Source organism: Oncorhynchus masou, chromosome 6 (genome assembly GCF_036934945.1).
Source record: "Oncorhynchus masou masou isolate Uvic2021 chromosome 6, UVic_Omas_1.1, whole genome shotgun sequence".
Lineage (NCBI taxonomy): Eukaryota > Metazoa > Chordata > Actinopteri > Salmoniformes > Salmonidae > Oncorhynchus > Oncorhynchus masou.
In genome coordinates, this window is record NC_088217.1 from 41,987,609 (window position 1) to 42,007,975 (window position 20,367).

Consider the following 20,367-nt stretch of genomic DNA (forward strand, 5'->3'; position numbering starts at 1 on the left):
TGTTGGGCAATTCTAATCCTATTGTGGAGTGGAGCTCATGGCTCAACCCCCATGTTGCCATGTAACCCCTCCCCCACCAGGACCACATTGGCTGCCTGTGGACAGTAAGCCCGCCAATGAGTAATGACCTGGTAATGACTGGTCTGAGATTAGGTCAACCAACCCTGAGCCTGACTATAAACACACAAGAGAATTATTGGGGAAGGATCCAGGAACTCTTTACTCGACAGAGAGAAAGAGAGGCTGCTGCTCTTCCGGCTTGTTTGTGGTCCTGTGTGACTTGGTAGCACATGGTGCTTGCAACGCCCGGGTTGTAGGTTCGATTCCTAAGGGGGACCAGTATGAAAATGTATGCACTTACTATTACTGTAAGTTTCTCTAGATAAGAGCGTCTGCTAAATGACTCAAATATAAATGTTAGAGCAGAAGGGACAGGGAAGCCCTCCCCCTCTCCCCTCCCTTTACTCCTCCTCTCTTCTCCTTCGTCCGCTGGTCTGGTTCAGCAGCAGCATGCAGACGCTGCTGGCAAAGACTGTTCTGTCTCTCCTCTTCTTCACTCTCTAGGATGACCCGTTTCTGCAATCTACTCTGCATAAAATACAGGTAGGAATAGGACCATAGACACACACGGACCGTGACTTTACGCTGTATTTGTTATATAGCCTCTGGTTCAAGCTCAGACCTGTGCTCCTCTCTCCTACGAAGATTATTTCTCCCCTTTCCTGTTCTCACCTTTATCCTCTTTTTAAGTGGTGGCACTGAGGAAGAAATAAGTAAACTAGTTTTTCTTTCACTTTGGGGAGTTTAAAGAGAGGAACAGTTTCTTTTTTTACTGTTTCCATTGTTTCCATATTGTAGCTGTTATCTCTGTTAGAGCTCTTTGCTGAAGCGTACAGTGCAATATGTTTATGTACAGTTCACTTCCGTGAAGTTGGTACTTAGTCTAGAGCTAGATGTCTTTCCAGACACACCTCCACAAATTGTGTTTCAATGTGTACTTTGCCCTCTTGATCATCGTTTGACGTCAGACATACACTGTACAGTATGCTTAAACTGAAAACAAATGGATTCTCATAGTGTTTTTACGAGTCTTCACTCTGACTGTGTGTGAGGAGAGGGAAAGGGGGAAACCTAGTCAGTTGTGCAACTGATGCCTTCAACTGAAATGTGTCTTCCGCATTTAACCCAACCTCTTTGAGAGGTGCGGGAGCTGTGAGACTGTGTGTGTGTGACTGTGTGTTTACGCTAATGTTCGCCTGCTCTGGAGGAGTTCAAAGTACACCTTGATCCTGTTCCGCGTTACCATTGCCGTCTGAGTTTACTTTGGGGGGATTGTCATTGTTGATACATTATTCACAGGTCTAACGTGTCACTGACAGTGTGCGTCTCTCTCTCTATCTCTCTCTCTCTCTCTCTCTCTCTCTCTCTCTCTCTCTCTCTCTCTCTCTCTCTCAGGAGGTGTTTCCAGACAGCTCATTTCTACGTGGAAGACAGTAGCTCTCCTAGAGTAGTGCCCAATGAGAGCATCCCTGTCATTCCAATCCCAGGTAAGCACCAATCAGAGCATCCCTTTTTATCCCCATAGTACTCCAGGAATCATGAATGGATGAATGGAATGCTTACCGGAAACAACATGGCGCCCAGCACTGAAGATGACCAAACTTTTGCTTTCTGACTGTGCTCAGTGTAATATACACGCAGGGTAAATGGGGAGGAGCCAAGTCCCACATAGTTCTGCTCCTCTCTGGTGTCACTGGAATACTGTAGGCACAAATCATTTACAACCTGTACAGACACCACTCACATACAGTAGAGACACCATATGAGACTGCATGTGACCCATCTCCTCACCTGAGACCACTATTTCAACATCCAGCCACCTCTATGGGCTCTGTTGAAGAGTCAGTGAATAGTTCTTCCAAATATCGTGTTGTTCTTCCAAAGAATCAGTTTGTGATGCATAGTGTGTGATCAATTTTGGACAGACTATTCCTTCATAATGATGTGATGAGTGTGTACAGGTGTTTGTGTGCACTCACTCGACTTAGCATTTAAACCGATTGATGAGAGTTCCCTGTCGTCATTGGTTTAGCTCAAATGCACCAAAGGAGGGTGGAAGGGGAGGAGGGTAGAGGAGTGCTGGATCTCTCACTCTCTCACTCTGTCCAGACAGTGGATCAAACCTAAGAGGCATGGAGATTGACCCTCAAAGACCCCCTCTTCCATATCTAACATCTCCCCTTATATCCAAGATTTTCCCCCAGCGTCCAAATCCATTTGGACTGACTGACTGCCCTTCACAATGGGCGTTGGCACAGAGAGCTGTGTCCAATGTGCCTATTTAAGCCAATGGCAAAGCACTTCCCAGAACGTGGACAGGGCAGGCTTATAAAGTAGGCACCAGAAGAGCACTCTCCTCCTCCTTAAAAGGGTCTTAACTTTGAGAACCTACTTCAGTACTCTACATTCTCCCCCGCAGATTGTAACTCCTCAGGAGCTATCAGCAGGTATGTGGCTTTATTAGACTGTAACACAGTGTTTCTAGAATAGCCTAATGTTGATTAGAGGGTTGTTTGTGGGTTATTTGTGTCTTGATCGTGGGTTTGGAGGACTGAAATAGGCATACTTCTTCTTTAAATGAAGCTAAAGATTACTGGTTAATTCTCTCAGATAAAGCTGTAAATACAGTAGACTGAATCATATTGTGTTTGCCATGACTCAGTGTGTATGGGGCTTCAACAGCCCCAGTGGGTCAACAGTGAGGGGATGGCCATATATGACCATAATGGTTAACCTGCTCCTCACGGCACTAATTGTCTCAACTGAAACCCCCCACCACCTCTCTAATCCTCCCTGACATCTCTCTCTCTCTCTCTCTCTGGATTTCAACCATGATAAAACGAGTAGCAGAGAAACACACCACATACCTAACTACCAGAGACATACCACACACCCCAGTATTTTACTCCATTGTATATCCAACTATCATTTTACAAAGCCACCGTTTTTTGACAATTATGTCTAATACATTGTTTCAGGAAGCTGTTTGACATCTTGAACCTCCTTTCATTTCCATATGTTGTGTCTACTGTAAGGATATGATTAGCGGCATCTCTGGCGTGTATGTCAATATCTAATGAGCAGGACACAGAGGGAGGTACAGCATGTCCTATGAAGTACCGTTATCATTTGGGCTAAGATCTAAAAGTATAGGGTGCCATTCCCCATACTTGTGTTTGTGTGTGTAAGTAAGTGTGTGCGTGCATACAGTAGGTGTGTGTGTTCATACACGTGTTTGGGTGTGTCATTTCCCATTTGGTGCCTGTGGATGAAACATTCGTTCAGGCCTGCTTACCGTATGTGTCACTAAACAAGCGTTTAGAGGGGTTCCCACAGGCACAGTTAGGACAGAACATTCACTAAGATGAGCTCCATCTCCCTCATTACTCCCAACCATCACACTCCCTGGGAAATCTCCCTTTCGCTATTTTTACCCCGTTTTGTGAAAAGTGGATAAAACAAGGACCAGATTGAGACTGTGAATCATTAATGACTCTGCTTGAGATGAAAGCTGTGAACTTAGTTCACCTATACGAAACATAAGCTGATGGACATTAATAACCCATTCTTTCATTTGTCTTGGTGAAGTATTGGTGAAATATTTAACATAGCATAGTGAGTGGAAGAGTAGATGGGTTAGGGTTAGGGCAATCACTCTCAACTCTCCTTTGTTCGTTTTGATGTAGCTTCCTGGTCCTGCATGTGTTGCATCACTCTGTCTTTTAAGTTTTAGATACAGTTGAAGTCGAAGTTTAAGTTGAAGTCCGAAGTTTACACTTATGTTTAAGTAATTAAAACTTGTTTTTCAACCACTCCACAAATTTCTTGTTAACTCAAACTGTAGTTTTGGCACATCGGTTAGGACATCTACTTTGTGCATGTCTACTTTGTGCAAGTAATTTTTCCCAAAATTGTTTACAGACAGATTATTTCACTTATAATTCAATGTATCGCAATTCTAGTGGGTCAGAAGTTTACATACACCAAGTTGACTGTGCCTTTAAACAGCTTGGAAAATTCCAGAAAATTATGTCATGGCTTTAGAAGTTTCTGATAGGCTAATTGACATCATTCGAGTCAATTGGAGGGTATCTGTGTATGTATTTCAAGGCCTACCTTCAAACTCAGTGCCTCTTTGCTTGACTCAATGGGAAAATAAAAAGAAATCAGCCAAGACCTCAGAAAAAAAATTGTGGACCTCCACAAGTCTGGTTCATCCTTGGGAGCAATTTCCAGGTACCACGTTAATCTGTAAAAACAATAGTACTCAAGTATAAACACCATGGGACCACGCAGCTGCCATAACGCTCAGGAAGGAGACATGTTCTGTCTCCTAGTGATGAACGTACTTTGGTGCGAAAAAGTGCAAATCAATCCCAGAACAGCAAAGGACCTTGTGAAGATGCTGGAGGATACAGGCACAAAAGTATCTATATCCACAGTAAAACGAGTCCTATATCAACATAACTTGAAAGGCCGCTCAGCAAGGAAGAAGCCATTGCTCCAAAACCACCATAAAAAAGCCAGACTACGGTTTGCAACTGCACATGGGGACAATGATCGTACTTTTTGGGAGAAATGTCCTCTGGTCTTATGAAACAAAAAATAGAACTGTTTGGCCATAATGACCATCGTTATGTTTGGAGGAAAAAGGGGGATGCTTGCAAGCCAGAGAACACCATCCCAACCGTGAAGCACGGGGGTGGCAGCATCATGGGTGGGGGTGCTTTGCTACAGGAGGGGCTGGTGCACTTCACAATATAGATGGCATGATGAGGGAGGGAAATTATATGGATATATTGAATCAACGTCTCAAGACATCAGTTGAAGCTTGGTTGCAAATGGGTCTTCCAAATGGACAATGATCCCAAACATAATTCCAAATTTGTGGCAAAAAGGCTAAAGGACAAAGAAGTCAAGGTATTGTAGTGGCCATCACACAACCCTCACCTCAATCCTATAGAGAATTTGTGGGCAGAACTGAAAAAGTGTGTGCAAGCAAGGAGGCCTACAAACCTGACTCAGTTACACCAGCTCTGTCAGGAGGAATTAGTCAAAATTCACTTGTGGAAGTCTACCTGAATCATTTGACCCAAGTTAAACAGTTTAAAGACAATGCTACCAAATACTAATTGAGTGTATGTAAACTTCTGACCCACTAGGAATGTGATGAAAGAAATAAAAGCTGAAATAAATAATTCTCTCTACTATTGTTCTGACATTTCACATTCTTAAAATAAAGTGGTGATCCTAACTGACCTATGACAGGGAATTTTGAATTGTGAAAAACTGTGTTTAAATGTATTTGGCTAAGGTGTATGTAAACTTCTGACTTCAACTGTAGATATGCACTACATATATTAAACAGGTATTACAGGTTACAGAGAATCTAGAGAAAGTGTAGAGAGTTTTGGTATAAACATTGTAGTGTACATTAAACCTGTTGATATCTTGGGTATGTACCTCAGTTCCTCTGCTAAACTTTCCCATGTATTCCCGAGACACAAGTATGTGCTGAACTCGAACTATATGTGTATGACTGTGTGTTTCTGACTAAGTGTCTGATTGTGTGGTATTCTCTCCCTTTCAGATGACATGGAGGCCATCCCTGTCAAGCAGTTCATCAAACATATCTCAGAGCTCTACTCCAACAACCAGCATGGCTTCTCAGAGGACTTTGAGGTAAATAAATGCTCTCTCTGTTGTTTTATAAGCAGTCTGGAGTTATCCAGGTGGGTAATAGTTAGCTATCCAGGTGGGTTAGTTAGTTAGCCAGGTGGGTTAGAGGTAGAGTTAGCCAGGTGGGTTAGAGGTAGAGTTAGCCAGGTGGGTTAGAGGTAGAGTTAGCCAGGTGGGTTAGAGGTAGAGTTAGCCAGGTGGGTTAGAGGTAGAGTTAGCCAGGTGGGTTAGAGGTAGAGTTAGCCAGGTGACTTGCTATGTTAATTTGTTGTGTTTGTTTTGCCGTGTGAGTGAAGGCAGAATGTGTGTCCATAAGTTTGTAGGTGCGTGTGGGTCCGTTTAAGGTTTCCATAGTGCTGCTAATGGTCATGGGGCAGATGATTTGGGAGAGGCCTTTTAGCTCATTTATACGTGTCTCCTGACTGGGCCAGCTGAGTGAGTGAGTGAGTGAGTGAGTGAGTGAGTGAGTGAGTGAGTGAGTGAGTGAGTGAGTGAGTGAGTGAGTGAGTGAGTGAGTGATCAGGCTGGAAACCTCTGTCTGTCACATTACTCACTAAACCAAAAATTACCTTGTGTTATGCTTGGATCAGAGTCAGAAAGCTGAATGGAGGCTCAATAACGCTCTGTGCCTGGGTGATAGCCTTTAGGACAGACACAGTCATGTTTCATTCAGAGCACTATAGCCTAACTCTAAAATCTGAGTCAATGGTCCTACAACTTGATTATTTTGAAGGAGATTTTGATCACATGCTAGCCGCTATTTGTGCTTTTAATAGTCTACCTCTCCTAGTTCTATCACTGTGGTTTTAGAAACCATCTCTGCTGCCCTCTTTCTCCCTTCTTCTTTTCTTCTCTTCTCTTCTTCTTCTCTTCTTCTTCTCTTCTTCTTTTCTTCTTCTCTTCTTCTTCTTCTTCTTCTTCTTCTCCCACCCTTATTTTCTCAGCCCTTAGCAAACCACTCAGAATTCCTTAGTGGCCCCCTCCCCAGAAGAAGGTGTGTCTGTTCTGCACTGAGTTTTCTCATGGGGCTAGCAAAACCTCCTCCCCCCACTCCCACCACCATCCCCTTGTTGTCCAGGCCGGTGTGATGGACACTTGGAAAGCTTTAAGGTTTAAGGGGGGGGCCGTCTCCTGGGTGAATGGAGTGCTCCGTGCGCTCCACGGCTCTTTATTTGTCCCCAGGAAGGAGGCAGGAGAAAGAGGGAAGGCAGCGGAGCGAAACCCCTTTGGCTGGAGGGTCTTCAGGCCCTGACAAGTGGCTTTGTCCAGCCAGGCCCCAGGGAGACGTGGATAGGATGAGTAAAGACAGGGGAGAGACTGGGGAATGGGTTTGGCTGGGCTTGGATAGCTGGGGGGTGGGGTGGCTGAAATGCACACTGCATACCGATAGAGGTACAGGGAGATTATAGTAAAACAAATACAGAAGACGTATCAGCATGTTGGTTACCTGACGTGACTTTGGTGAATATAAATGTGTCCATTTGCATCATGTCTCATAGGACATGAAAATAACTCTTTGTACCCTTATGCCTTTCACATCATATAGACGGACAGGGTTCTGGGGTTATCTATAACCTTGTCATTCTAATGTCTACATATGTCCAGTGTGGTTGAATTATCCCTTGTGTTGGCTGGAGATCTTCTACTTTGTAGTATCTCATTCTGTAATGCCACCACCCCCATTGGCATACACACTGTAATTCGACCAGTAGGCAGCTGTTGTGTACGTGTGTGTACGTGTGTGCGTGTGCGTGTGCGTGCGTGCGTGCGGGCGGGCGGGCGTGTGTGTGTGTGTGTGTGTGTGTGTGTGTGTGTGTGTGTGTGTGTGTGTGTGTGTGTGTGTGTGTGTGTGTGTGTGTGTGTGTGTGTGTGTGTGTGTGTGTGTGTGTGTAATGTACTGTATGTATACATGCCATCTGGTGGTCACTTCAACCAGTGGCTTTCCAGTCAGTATGTACCCCGTCTCACTGTCCTCATTATATATATATATTATTCTGCCTTTATGAGGGGTCGGAATTCTTCCACTGTGCCCAGAATAAATGAGTATTCATGTCTGTACCATGCAGAGAGAGATATTGTAATGGCTTTCGTCTGGTGGAAGAGAAGCGGACCAAAATGCAGCGTGGTATTTTTGAGACATGTTTAATGACGATGAAAACGAACCATACAAAAACAACAAACGGAACGTGAAAACCTATACAGCCTATCTGGTGACAACAAACACAGAGACAGGAACAATCACCCACGAAATACTCAAAGAATATGGCTGCCTAAATATGGTTCCCAATCAGAGACAACGATAATCACCTGACTCTGATTGAGAACCGCCTCAGGCAGCCATAGACTATGCTATACACCCCCAAGACAAAACAGACCACAAAAAACCCATGTCACACCCTGGCCTGACCAAATAAATGCAGACAAACACAAATTACTTCGACCAGGGCGTGACAGATATCTATAAAGCTAAAACAAGGTTGTTGATCAGTAAATAACTGAGGAGCTAACGCCAAACTGAGGGCTTTGGTCGACCATAACGTTACCTATTACTGCCAGAAGGCCAGACAACTGTTGTTGGTTTGTCATAAAACATTTCCATATACTGGTTGCTATGATACTGAGGGAGCATAATGCTAATGCATTCTCTGGCTTTCTGATGGGATAGAGACACAGATAATATGAGCAATATTGGCATGCTTTCTGCCGTGAGTTTAAAGGACGGTTGGTACATTTGCTACACGAAGCTTCTCAGTCGGTGGCTCTATGGTTTTACTGGAATTGGAAGGAGAGCAGCTGAGGTTTGGGAAGATCGCGTGATGGTTAGCTGAGTGTGTGACACAACTAAAGGGCAGAGAACATGTCAACTTCTGCTTAAGGAGAGAGAGAGAGAGAGAGAGACATCTGCCCTGTGTCTGTCACTGTGTCCACCACATCCTGACAGCCTAAAATCCCGGAGACGTCACCAGAAATGCCTGCATAACTCACAGCGCCGGCATTTATGTCAAAACCTCTCTTTTCACCGCGTTCCAAAATGTCACCCTCTGTGTGTGTCTCTCTCTCCCACAGGAGGTGCAGCGATGCACGGTGGACATGAAGATCACGTCGGAGCACTCCAACCATCCAGACAACAAGCACAAGAACAGATACATCAACATCGTGGCCTGTGAGTAGTGCACGCCACACACCACAATACGGGACCGTGACAGCCAGTCACACCACTGCACTGATGCTTTATGTCACACAGTTACTGCTTGTCAGAGTACAGCTGTCATTGTCTAGACTACTGGTGTCTTCAGAACTGTCAGAATATGTAGTGCTAAGAATGTGACACACACACACACACTTCAAACTGTCCCTGTCTCTCTCCTCCAGACGACCACAGTCGGGTGAAGCTACGGCCTTTAGCTGGGAAGGACTCCAAACACAGTGACTACATCAATGCCAATTATGTTGATGTGAGTGTGTATCTCTTATGGGCCGTCTGGTTTGGTCGTGTAAGTGTGTATTTGTGTGAGAGTTAGTTTGTCCACCGCGTAGTGCATGCATGCGTGTACAGTGTGTGTAATCGATTGAAGTTCAAAGCAAGGCAGTATCTTTGAATAGTGTTTGTGTTCTGAATGGCCTCGCACCATGTTTCCCTCTGTATGGTAGGGCTATAACAAGCCCAAGGCATACATCGCGGCCCAGGGCCCTCTCAAGTCCACCTTCGAGGACTTCTGGAGGATGGTGTGGGAACAGAACACTGGTATCATCGTCATGATCACCAACCTGGTGGAGAAAGGAAGAGTATGTGCACTACGAATCAATAGATCTCTTTCCTCTCATTACTAAAATAGTAATGACTTTTTAGTAACCATGTAATAACATTTTGGTTTCTTTGTGATTCATTGAAACGAGTGGTCCTAACCCTGTGTGTTGTGTCCCTGCAGAGAAAATGTGACCAGTACTGGCCCACAGAGAACAGCGAGGAGTATGGAAACATTGTGGTCACACTAAAGAGCACCAAAGTGCACGCTTGCTACACGCTACGACGCTTCACTGTGCGCAATGCGAAAGTAAAAAAGGTCAGTGACTGTAGTACAGATCTCCATACTTGTGTTCTCAGGTGATCCTGCTCTACTAGTCTCAGTGTTCTTGAAAAGTGACTAATGTGATATCTACTTCTCATCATGCGGAAGATACTAATCAATGGGACTTCTCTCTATCGCCCTCCTCCCTCTTCCTCCCTCCCTCTCGCCCAGGGTCAGAAGGGGAATCCTAAGGGGCGTCAGAGTGAGAGGACAGTGGTTCAGTACCACTACACCCAGTGGCCTGACATGGGTGTCCCTGAGTACACGCTGCCCGTGCTCACCTTTGTCAGGAGGTCCTCTGCCTGCCAAACCCCAGAGATGGGCCCTATGCTGGTCCACTGCAGGTACTGTGCTGGTCAGGGATTCTTATGGGAAAACAGTATTTAAGGGGAGAAGACTTAATAAGTGTTAGTGAGCAAAATACACATTATTTAAACTGCTAAAAAGTATTAATCAAGCATGAGACAGAGGAAGAACAACAAAGGAAAATAAAGGTTATGAGAAATAATGAGCCCAAAAACATAAGTGGCAATATAAGACAGTTGAATGATTTACTGGAGTTGAGTTTGTTATTTCTTTTCACCTCTGAAAACATCTGTTGTGGTGCTAAAGCTCGGTACATAAGTGTTTCAGACAATAAATCAGTATGATTTGGCACGGCTGAGATTAAAAAGCCCTTCACGTGCAGTTATGTGAGTGACGTGGCATAGAGCCATGCTATAATATGTACTGCAGTCTGAAATATACACTATCATTTCCACTTCAGCTACTCTGCACTTCCTTTGTTACCTGAGAGCTGGGGATCCCATCCGTGGTTAGCTAAGTCTGTGTTTAAGGCAGTAATGTGGTGTGCAGGCAGGGAAATGGACTGTAATTGTCCAGTGAAAGTTCCCTCCTCGGTAATGAGAGTAATGGTCTCTAACGTCATACTGTCCTGCGCTGTTAGAGAATGGCCCTTCACAGGCAGAGCCCGCTGTGTCTACACACTCAACTGTACAACTCTGCCAGGCGCACACACACACACACACACACACACACACACACACACACACACACACACACAAAGGTCCTCATTACTGTGCCTGTGACCTGGGTGGACCCTGTCTCTCACTGTCAGTGTGGCGACTGGCTTCTCTCCTGCTGAACATGGACTCTATTTATGATTAATGCCGTCTGCTTCCTCTCCTTTCATTAACTCACACTATAGTGTATGAACAGGACCCTGACATGAGGAGAGGGAAGTCAACCTAGGAGGTAGTCCTGTTAGGGATCAGACTGTTCAGGCCTGTCTTATAGGAGTTTGTACTGTATCTCCAATAGTTATTTTTTTTATATAAAAAAAAAAAATGAATAAATTATTTAATTAGGCAAGTAGTTCTTATTTACAATGATGGCCTACTCCGGCCAAACCTGGACGATGCTGGGCTAATTGTGCGCCACCTTATGGGACTTCCAATCACGGCCGGATGTGATACAGCCTGAATTCGAACCACGGACCGTAGTGACGCCTCTTGCACTGAGATGCAGTGCCTTAGACCGCTGCGCCACTCGGGAGCAGCTCTACGCAGCTCCTAACCTTGACTGTCACTGTGTCTGATGGTTTATAACCATGAACCTCATTCATCAGCAACTGGTTTAGATCTGGAGAACCAGGTGACGAGACACTGGCCAGCCAATGACATGAATCAATCAATTAAGAACCAGCTAGAAGAGAACATTGCTGTAGTAGACATGGACTGGTATTGAAGACAGCTGAGTTATTAATTGGTCTGCTGCTGTCATTGACATTTTTGTCCATGTTCCTGAAGGGCTCTATTCCAATGTGTGTGTTCCTGTGTGTGTGCAGTGCGGGTGTGGGCCGGACGGGGACCTACATCGTCATAGACAGCATGCTGCAGCAGATCAAGGACAAAAGCACAGTCAACGTCCTGGGCTTCCTCAAACACATCCGGACCCAACGCAACTACCTGGTACAAACAGAGGTGGGTCCAGTGTGTGTGTGTGTGTGTGTGTGTGTTTTAACACCCTTCTATACTCACTATGTGACATTCTGTTCACTTCAGTATCTGTGTGAAAGCAAATTATGTCTTTCTTATCTGTCTTATGCAGCTGTGTTTTAATCTGTCCATCTCCCTCTTTGTAACTAGAGGACAGGCATGCATCACATAGCCACTGTTGTCCAGGACCAAAGGACCATAGCCATTGTCATAATTTCTTTACAAAGAGCTGTACTGCCACTGTCTGCATGTCTGACTTGGTGTTGCTTCTCTCCATCTTGCTTGGCCTATAGGAGCAGTATATCTTCATTCATGATGTGTTGATTGAGGCCATCATGGGGAAGGAGACAGAGGTGTTGTCCAGCCAGCTGCACAGCTATGTCAACAGTATCCTTACACCTGGGGTGGGCGGCAAGACTCGGCTGGAGAAACAGTTTAAGGTCTGATCAGCTCCTTCTCAGTCTTACTGAACCCTAGATCTTGTTCTCTCTCTGCCTATCATGCTCCTTCTCTCTCAAACAGGTTTTCTCTGAATCTATCTTTTTCTGCCTGCATATATCTCGCTCTCTGTCTCTCTTTCTCTCTCTGTACCCCTCTCTCTCTCCATACCTCTCGTTTTCTATCATACTCTCTGTCTCCCTCTATTCTCTCACTTCCCTCTCCATCGTTCCCTTGTTTTCCCAGCGCAGGGATCTCAGGGTGTCATGTCTGTCTCCTTAAAGATGTCTCTCAGCATCACAAAGTCTTGATTGATCTCTGTCTGGGCCCACTGCTGGAGACGTAAATGTAATTAGAATGGAAATACATTTAGGGGAAGAGTACTTCTCTTCCCCGGGTGCCCTCTTTGACTAATGCTACTCACTGCACTTGTTGCCAGGGCAATGTGAACCCTCCTATCACAGTGTGTGTGTGTGTGTGGGGGGGGGGCTCCAGGTTGTAGCCTGGTTTGATGACAGGCTCAGATCGTAATTGGCTCTCATCATTCTCCTCCATGGTGTGATTTGATTCGGCCCAGGGTCGGGCGAGATTGAGCGTGTTCTTGCAAAACAATGGCAGCCATTGTGATATTAATGCAATTAGCCTCAAGGCTGGATTTGAAGTTAATCATTTTTTGGAGAAAATATTTATTTGTTTTTTAGATGCCAAAAATGTCAAGTCCTATGTTAATTTCTGCTCTCCAAAGAATTAGCAGTGTTTGTGATTGTGTCATTTGGCAGGAGTGTTAAGATGAAAACACATTTTTTTCCTTCAGCTGAATTTGATCTGAGTAAGAATTTACTAGAATGTTTAGCATTGAAGAAAATTGAAATTGGAATTTCAGTGTACTTGAATTGACTGGAGTTGACCCCAACCCTGACTGTATCATTGTTATCTAACCTCTCTCTCCGCCCCATTTTCATCAATCTCTCTATCCCTCTTTCTTGCCCTCTCACCTCTCTTGTTTGCAGTTGGTGACTCAGTGTAACGCCAGGTTTGTGGAATGCTTCAGTGCTCAGAAGGAGTGCAACAAAGAGAAGAACCGCAACTCTTCGGTGGTACCCTGTAAGTCAAATACTCAACTTGTTTGACTATATGATCCATGCACCACCTGACGGCCATATTCACCTATTGCACTGGTGTCCTGTTTCTGATTACCCTAGTCTCTATTCATGGTCAGGAAGTCATTCATCTACAGTAATTAGTCACCTAACTGGTTGTGTATGGTCCGCGCTCGTACTATAGTTATTTTAAGTGAGTATGCTGTGGCTGCTTTTCATAGAAATCACTCACTCGCTTTGTAAACCAATAAGAACATGTTTGCTGCATAGCTCTATGATCACTGTGCCCTGATTGGTTCTCTCTGTGTCTCTATGGCAGCGGAGCGAGCGAGGGTGGGGTTGGCACCTTTGCCCGGTATGAAAGGCACAGATTACATTAACGCATCTTACATAATGGTGAGTACCACCTCCTGTCCCTCCCCTGTCAATCATTCACTGTCCCTCCCCTGTCAATCATTCACTGTCCCTCCCCTGTCAATCATTCACTGTCCCTCAGGCACACACCTGGCTGGACCAAGTGAACAAGGAATATAAATATTTTGATATAAAATCCATTTGTCTCATAGACATTGATTGCTGTCAACTGAGAGGAATGGACTTGTTGTCTTTTGTTGACTTTTGTGAATACTAAATGTAGACTGCCAGCTGTAAGGTGTTTTAAGCAGTGGTAGGCTGCTGCTGTGGCAGGTTTTGCCGGATGCAGACTGGCTTGTTTTCCTCTTAACCACAACACAACCCTTGCTTGAACCCTTGACCTCTGTTGTGACACCACAGGGCTACTACAGGAGCAATGAGTTCATCATTACCCAGCATCCTCTGCCCCACACCACTAAAGACTTCTGGCGGATGATCTGGGACCACAACGCACAGATCATTGTCATGCTGCCGGACAACCAGGGGCTGGTGGGTCTCACACACACGTACGCACACACACACAAACCCACGCACACAGACTAAAGGTAAAACAGTTCAGATATCAGCCTAATCTTTGGTCTATTAAAAGGCTGCCTTAGCACCCTAAGCATTGTCTTTTCCAGCCTTAACCCAGTGTTCACACAGGAAGTCACTCATTTTGGGGTGAGAAGCATTGAGATGAGGACTGGAAGTGACAGCAGCTGTATCAGTCACTCCAGTCAGCCATATGTCTCTCTAATAAACTCTCTGTGATTTCACACACTGATTGGGGGCACCTCTGCACTCATATTCCCGCCCCTTTAACAGTTTGTTTCGTTTTGGACTTAATGCTTTGCTCAGAATAAACTCTCAGTGATTCTACTAAACTGAAATGTCTCACTCAACCCATTCGTGTTTTTCTATTTTTGTCTCAACCCCACTTTCCCTCTCCTCCCTTTTCCTTTTCATACTAATCCCCCCTTTTGATTTGGCTGTGTGTCTTTAGGCGGAGGATGAGTTTGTGTACTGGCCGAGTCGAGAGGAGGCCATGAACTGTGAAGCCTTCACTGTCACACTTATCAGCAAAGACAGACTGTGCCTTTCTAACGAGGAGCAGATCATCATCCACGACTTCATCCTGGAGGCCACACAGGTACGGTGTGATGTGTGGGTGTGTGGGTGTTTATGGACCTACCTCTGTGTGTATGACTGTCTTTTCCTCCATGAGTGTGTGTGTGTGTGGGTGTGTGGGTGTTTATGGACCTACCTCTGTGTGTATGACTGTCTTTTCCTCCATGAGTGTGTGTGTGTGTGTGTGTGTGTGTGGGTGTGTGGGTGTGTGGGTGTTTATGGACCTACCTCTGTGTGTATGACTGTCTTTTCCTCCATGAGTGTGTGTGTGTGTGGGTGTGTGGGTGTTTATGGACCTACCTCTGTGTGTATGACTGTCTTTTCCTCCATGAGTGTGTGTGTGTGTGTGTGTGTGTGTGGGTGTGTGGGTGTGAGGGTGTTTATGGACCTACCTCTGTGTGTATGACTGTCTTTTCCTCCATGAGTGTGTGTGTGTGTGTGTGTGTGGGAGCGTCTTTGCATGTACACCTACATACACTAACCTATCCCTTCCTCTCTTTCTGTTCCTCTCCCCAGGATGACTATGTGTTGGAGGTGCGTCACTTCCAGTGCCCTAAGTGGCCCAACCCTGACGCTCCCATCAGCAGCACCTTTGAGCTCATCAATGTCATCAAGGAGGAGGCTATGACCAGAGACGGACCCACCATAGTACACGACGAGTGAGTGTGTCACATCCTATCCCTAATGACAGAGAGAACACTCATCTCTGCTTTTAAGCGAACTGAATACTGTATACTGTAAACTGTTTCAACAGAACATTTTGTTATTCCCACACACACCCACCCACACGTTCACATCTTCAGCATACCTGGTAAGCATAGCCATTGAATGACTTCCAATGAGTCCCACCCCCAGGTACACTGATACGCCATCCAATTAGAAATAATGAACGTCGCTTAATATTGACAGACATGAGCGGCGACGAACAACACTCCCAGCGACGAGACATGCAGCTTTAGTCATGTTTATTCATTAGGATAATGAAGATTGACGAGACATGCAGCTTTAGTCATGTTTATTCATTAGGATAATGAAGATTGCTTGTCTCATCCCAGAGAAAAAAGGGACTAATTGAGTATTTCAGTTCTGTAACGTTACTATGGTATCCCCCCCTAAGAGGTTTTGGATAGACGGCTGTAGTAATTATCTGCATATTCATTAGCTGGTTAGACATGGTTGTTAGGCTGTGTATCTCCAGTGCACTTGACAAAGCTGTTAATAAAAGCAGCAACCTTTTCATTGTGAGCGTCCCTCTTTCTCTAAGGGGCTGAACTCCTCTTGCCGTCTCACATGGAATTAATTTGCTGCAGTGTTCCTTAAGTCTCCAGTCTGACGTTCATTTCCTCTCTGGGCCCTATGCTTCTATGTAAACGTGTGTCTCTGTCCTGTTTAAAGGCTTATGAAGTTAACCCTGTGTGTTCCTCTGCTGTCCCCCAGGTTCGGAGCAGTGTCAGCGGGCATGCTTTGTGCCCTCACCACCCTGTCCCAGCAGCTGGAGAGTGAGAGTGCCGTAGGCGTCTATCAGGTGGCCAAAATGATCAACCTCATGAGGCCTGGAGTATTCACAGATATAGTAAGTAGACTAGTAGCATGGTTATGAAATGGAAGCGATTAAATGCACTAATTGACCAAAAGTATGTGGACACCTGCTCGTCGAACATCGCATTCCAAAATCAATGGCATTAATATGGAGTTGGTCTCCACTTTCCTGCTATAACAGCCTCCACTCTTTTGGGAAAGCATTAAGAACAAATTTTATTTACAGTAACGGCCTACCCCAGCCAAACCCTCCCCTAACCCGGAGGACTCAGGGCCAATTGTGCACTGCCCTATGGGACTCCCGAGCATGGCCAGTTGTGATACAGCCCGGGATCGAACCAGGGTCTATAGTGACACCTCTAGCACTATGCATTCGGGCAGTTACCATCCGCCAAACCCAGATTCGTCCATTGCACTGCCAGATGGTGAAGCGTGATTCATCACTCCAAAGAATGCATTTCCACTGCTCCAGAGTCCAATGGCGGCGAGCTTTACACCACTCCAGCCGACACTTGGCATTGAGCATGGTGATCTTAAGCTTGTGTGCGGCTTCTCGGCTATGGAACCCAATTCATGAAGCTCCTGATGAACAGTTCTTTGCTGACATCCACATACTTTTGTATATATAGTGTAGATGCAAATTGGCTACATGATTGCATTTTTGGAGTTTGCATCCTTCCTTACAGCATGTCCCTCTCCCTCCACAGGATCAGTACCAGTACCTTTACAAAGCTATGCTCAGTCTGATCAGCTCCAAGGAGAATGGCTCTGGCTTATGGTCACTGGACAGAAATGGTACCATGGCCATGTCGGATGAGTCAGACCAGGCAGAGAGCATGGAGTCCCTCGTCTGAATGACCCCACCCACCAGGCCTGAGTGGCCCCAGGCCCTCGCAGAAAGAGAGGCACTTACTTTGTAAAACTGACTATAAGACAATACTTTGAGGCCTTTTTTTGCCAGACTCTTGGTTAAATGAATAACCTGATTACTTTTTTACACTGATAAAAAGTTTTTGATATTTATTTTTTGCCATTTTACGTCTTAATGTTATCCTACTGAACGTTTGCAGCTGCATTTTTGAGTTCACAACAACGAAACACACTTCTGTCTTTCTTGTTTGCACTATAATGTCAGTGTTACTGCCTATACTAAGCTGATGGACTCTGTTCTACTACACTTAAGCTCTGATTTCAACATCCCATGGCAAAACCCTCATTGCTCCGTTTGCTCCCTACTGGCTCATATAAGGAAGAGGAGTGACATAACTTCCTGTTCATATCAATAACCCTTTCAACCTGGTTTCACTACAGTAGATCTCTTCTCCTCTCCCCACCTCTCTTCTTCTCTCCTCTGCTTCACCCATATGCCACTCATTTGCTGCCAGACTCAACAGTCTGGTTTCAATCACACCTACAGCCAATAGGGTCATTGGTTCTGTTTGTTTGTTCTTCTTTTGTTTGTATCACCTTATCTTCATTATGCATCTTATTAGCAATTCAAACCCATATTTGAATACTGAAGGTGATATTATAACAGCTACTGTGAACTTGTATTGTTTTTTGTATGATTCATATTATGCTTTTGAATATATATATATAGATATATGTACACATATATGAATATCCTTATCATTATAACTTGTGATTTTGTAGATGTCCGATGTCATGACCTGCCTCTGAGTCCCACTTGATCCAACAGTTTACCACTCTTAGTCAATGCCAGTGTTGATTTTCTGCACACTTACACCCCCTTCTGGCTCAGTTGTTTTTTGCTTCTTGCTGCTAATAGTCAACGCAGAGTCATAGAAGTTAGTTAAATTAAGAAATGATGATGCCCTTGTGTGAGTGGAAACTTCTTTGAGAAAATGGATACTCGTGATACAGCCAATTGCCATTCTCTGTGTCCTGCCTGTTGAATTGATTATTTGGGTGAAGGTATGTTTATGATCCCCCCAGTCCATCCTGAAGCAGGTATGCTCCCACGTCACACGGCCTTGTGTACATAGTTTCTAATCCTCACCGTTGCTTGACTCTGCTTGTGTGTGGTATGATTGTATGCTATGACCGTCGTATGGTTTTGCGCCAGATTCAGTCAGGTGGGAACTTAGTGGCCTAAGCAAGGACAGTTTTACTGTGGTTCAAGGACAGTTTTACTGTGGTTCAAGGACAGTTTTACTGGAGTCCTATAGTGATTCACATGAACTCATTGACCCTGTTTTAGTTGTACTCCCATCACCACCCCTTCATTTCCTGACAGAATCACTTACCTCCCTTAGTTATCTGAAGGAAAGAGAGACCACCTGTGATTTGCATTTGAAAGAAAAATGTGAATTAATTAAACAGCACAATGACCATGCTATTAGAATATTTTGTGTTTGATTATCACAACAAAACATAGAAGATACCTATGATTTGTAACTTTTACCAAAGACTTATACTAATTTCCGTCAAGAGAAATAATAGAGAGAGGGAGAGCTTATTTCATTTGTGTCTGATGTCCTTTGTCAGTAATGTGTAGGCGGTTCACTGAGTGAGTGATGATGTGTGCGTTTTCTTCTGCTTCATTTGGCATCTTTTAGTTTACATGCTGGACTTTCTGCATAAACTCGTCATAACTTGTGTTCGTTTATAAATTCCATTTGCTACAGGGGGAGATCATTGCAATTTTATTATATCTCAGTTCTGACTCAATTAGTGGAATAATAAAGTAGAGAGATGCATTAATTCCTTCTTTTGGTGTACCTGTCATCTTTCATCTCCTTCCAAGGAGGGCTATTGAATTAAGTCATAACTCCAACATTTGGGGTAAACAGCTGACTTTTGTCCCTTTGTCACTGAAGGCATTTTGTATTGTTAAGCACTAGCTGTTTTTCATTCATTCAGTTTTGCTTGTTCCATCACTGAGCTTAGTGTACACTGTCAGGTGTGTTATTGTGTTGCAAAACACAAACACTAGTGGATCATGAAAACAATGTACATATTTTGTTGCTTCTATTACCAACCATTTTCTGGAAACTTTGTATCTATGGTATATAATCATAGAATTGTATATTTTCATATAAAGCTATTTTTCTTTCTCTTAGTTTAACTCCTTCATTCCATTGCTTTTGTGGTGAAATGTGGAAACCAAGACTTCGTGCATTGAGTTAGTGGCCGTCATCACATTGCAATACAATTCCACGCCTCCCATTAACTTTTAAGGCAGTGATTGTGATATTATCGTTCTTACTTTTTTTTTGTTTTCATGTTCATTGTTTCTGTTGTCAGAGTGTGCAATAGAATAGATCTAGTAAGTCACTGAATAATTTCATCCCATTGACCATTTTGAACGGGGGGGGGTGGGTGGCGTTGCTTCCTCTTTTGTAACCTGAAATAAGAAAAGAAAAAAGGGAGAGAAAAAATGTTTTTTTTGTTGATAGCTATTACAAAGCATTCTATTATAGTGTTATTTAATATGTACATTGTATTGCTATACTTAAAATAAAATATGGGTTTTGATGTACTTTGTTGAAATCCTTGTGTGGTCCATGTTTGCCTTTGTGTACTGGATTTAGCCATTTGTATCATATTGGGAATCAAGTATTATCATTCTACTATCCTTGTATCACATAATTAGATACAAGGTTTCCATCTAGTGGTAAAGTAGTGAAGACTTTTCCCAGAACAGCCAAGTAGTTTTCGATAAGCCTACACATCCTGATCTCAAGAGCTTACATTCTGTTCACAAGACCTGGCTAAACAGTGAGAGTATGTGTGAGTACTGTAATTATGAAAGCATCAATTATTGTAAAGCACAGTAATTATGAGGATATTTGATTAGCCTCAAATGACAGAAAGTGAAATGGTCATCAAAGCAATAATTACAGGGGTACGGAGGTAACTGGATTGCTGTCAGATTTACAAAGCAGACAAACAATACTGTTAAAGATTGTTTGGATTTTGTGGTTCATGCTCCCGCAT

At 44.1% G+C, this 20,367-nt stretch overlaps 1 protein-coding gene across 2 annotated transcripts in view; it reads left to right on the forward strand.

Moving 5' to 3' along the window:
* The window catches only part of LOC135542072 (receptor-type tyrosine-protein phosphatase gamma-like), a 292,645-nt gene extending 273,508 nt beyond the window's left edge, over window positions 1–19,137 (forward strand). Inside the window, exons 14-30 of one of the 2 annotated variants that reach the window (XM_064968704.1) lie at window positions 565–603; window positions 1,456–1,547; window positions 5,651–5,742; window positions 8,806–8,902; window positions 9,112–9,194; window positions 9,391–9,525; window positions 9,669–9,803; window positions 9,981–10,153; window positions 11,656–11,791; window positions 12,100–12,246; window positions 13,255–13,348; window positions 13,664–13,740; window positions 14,119–14,247; window positions 14,744–14,890; window positions 15,385–15,527; window positions 16,306–16,441; window positions 17,115–19,137. In XM_064968704.1, the coding sequence (XP_064824776.1) occupies window positions 565–603; window positions 1,456–1,547; window positions 5,651–5,742; window positions 8,806–8,902; window positions 9,112–9,194; window positions 9,391–9,525; window positions 9,669–9,803; window positions 9,981–10,153; window positions 11,656–11,791; window positions 12,100–12,246; window positions 13,255–13,348; window positions 13,664–13,740; window positions 14,119–14,247; window positions 14,744–14,890; window positions 15,385–15,527; window positions 16,306–16,441; window positions 17,115–17,261 (2,002 nt within the window). In that variant the 3' untranslated portion in view covers window positions 17,262–19,137. The remainder of the gene's footprint in view (window positions 1–564; window positions 604–1,455; window positions 1,548–5,650; window positions 5,743–8,805; window positions 8,903–9,111; window positions 9,195–9,390; window positions 9,526–9,668; window positions 9,804–9,980; window positions 10,154–11,655; window positions 11,792–12,099; window positions 12,247–13,254; window positions 13,349–13,663; window positions 13,741–14,118; window positions 14,248–14,743; window positions 14,891–15,384; window positions 15,528–16,305; window positions 16,442–17,114) is intronic. The other variant, XM_064968703.1, reaches the window with a different exon arrangement.
* Window positions 19,138–20,367: the final 1,230 nt, after the last annotated feature.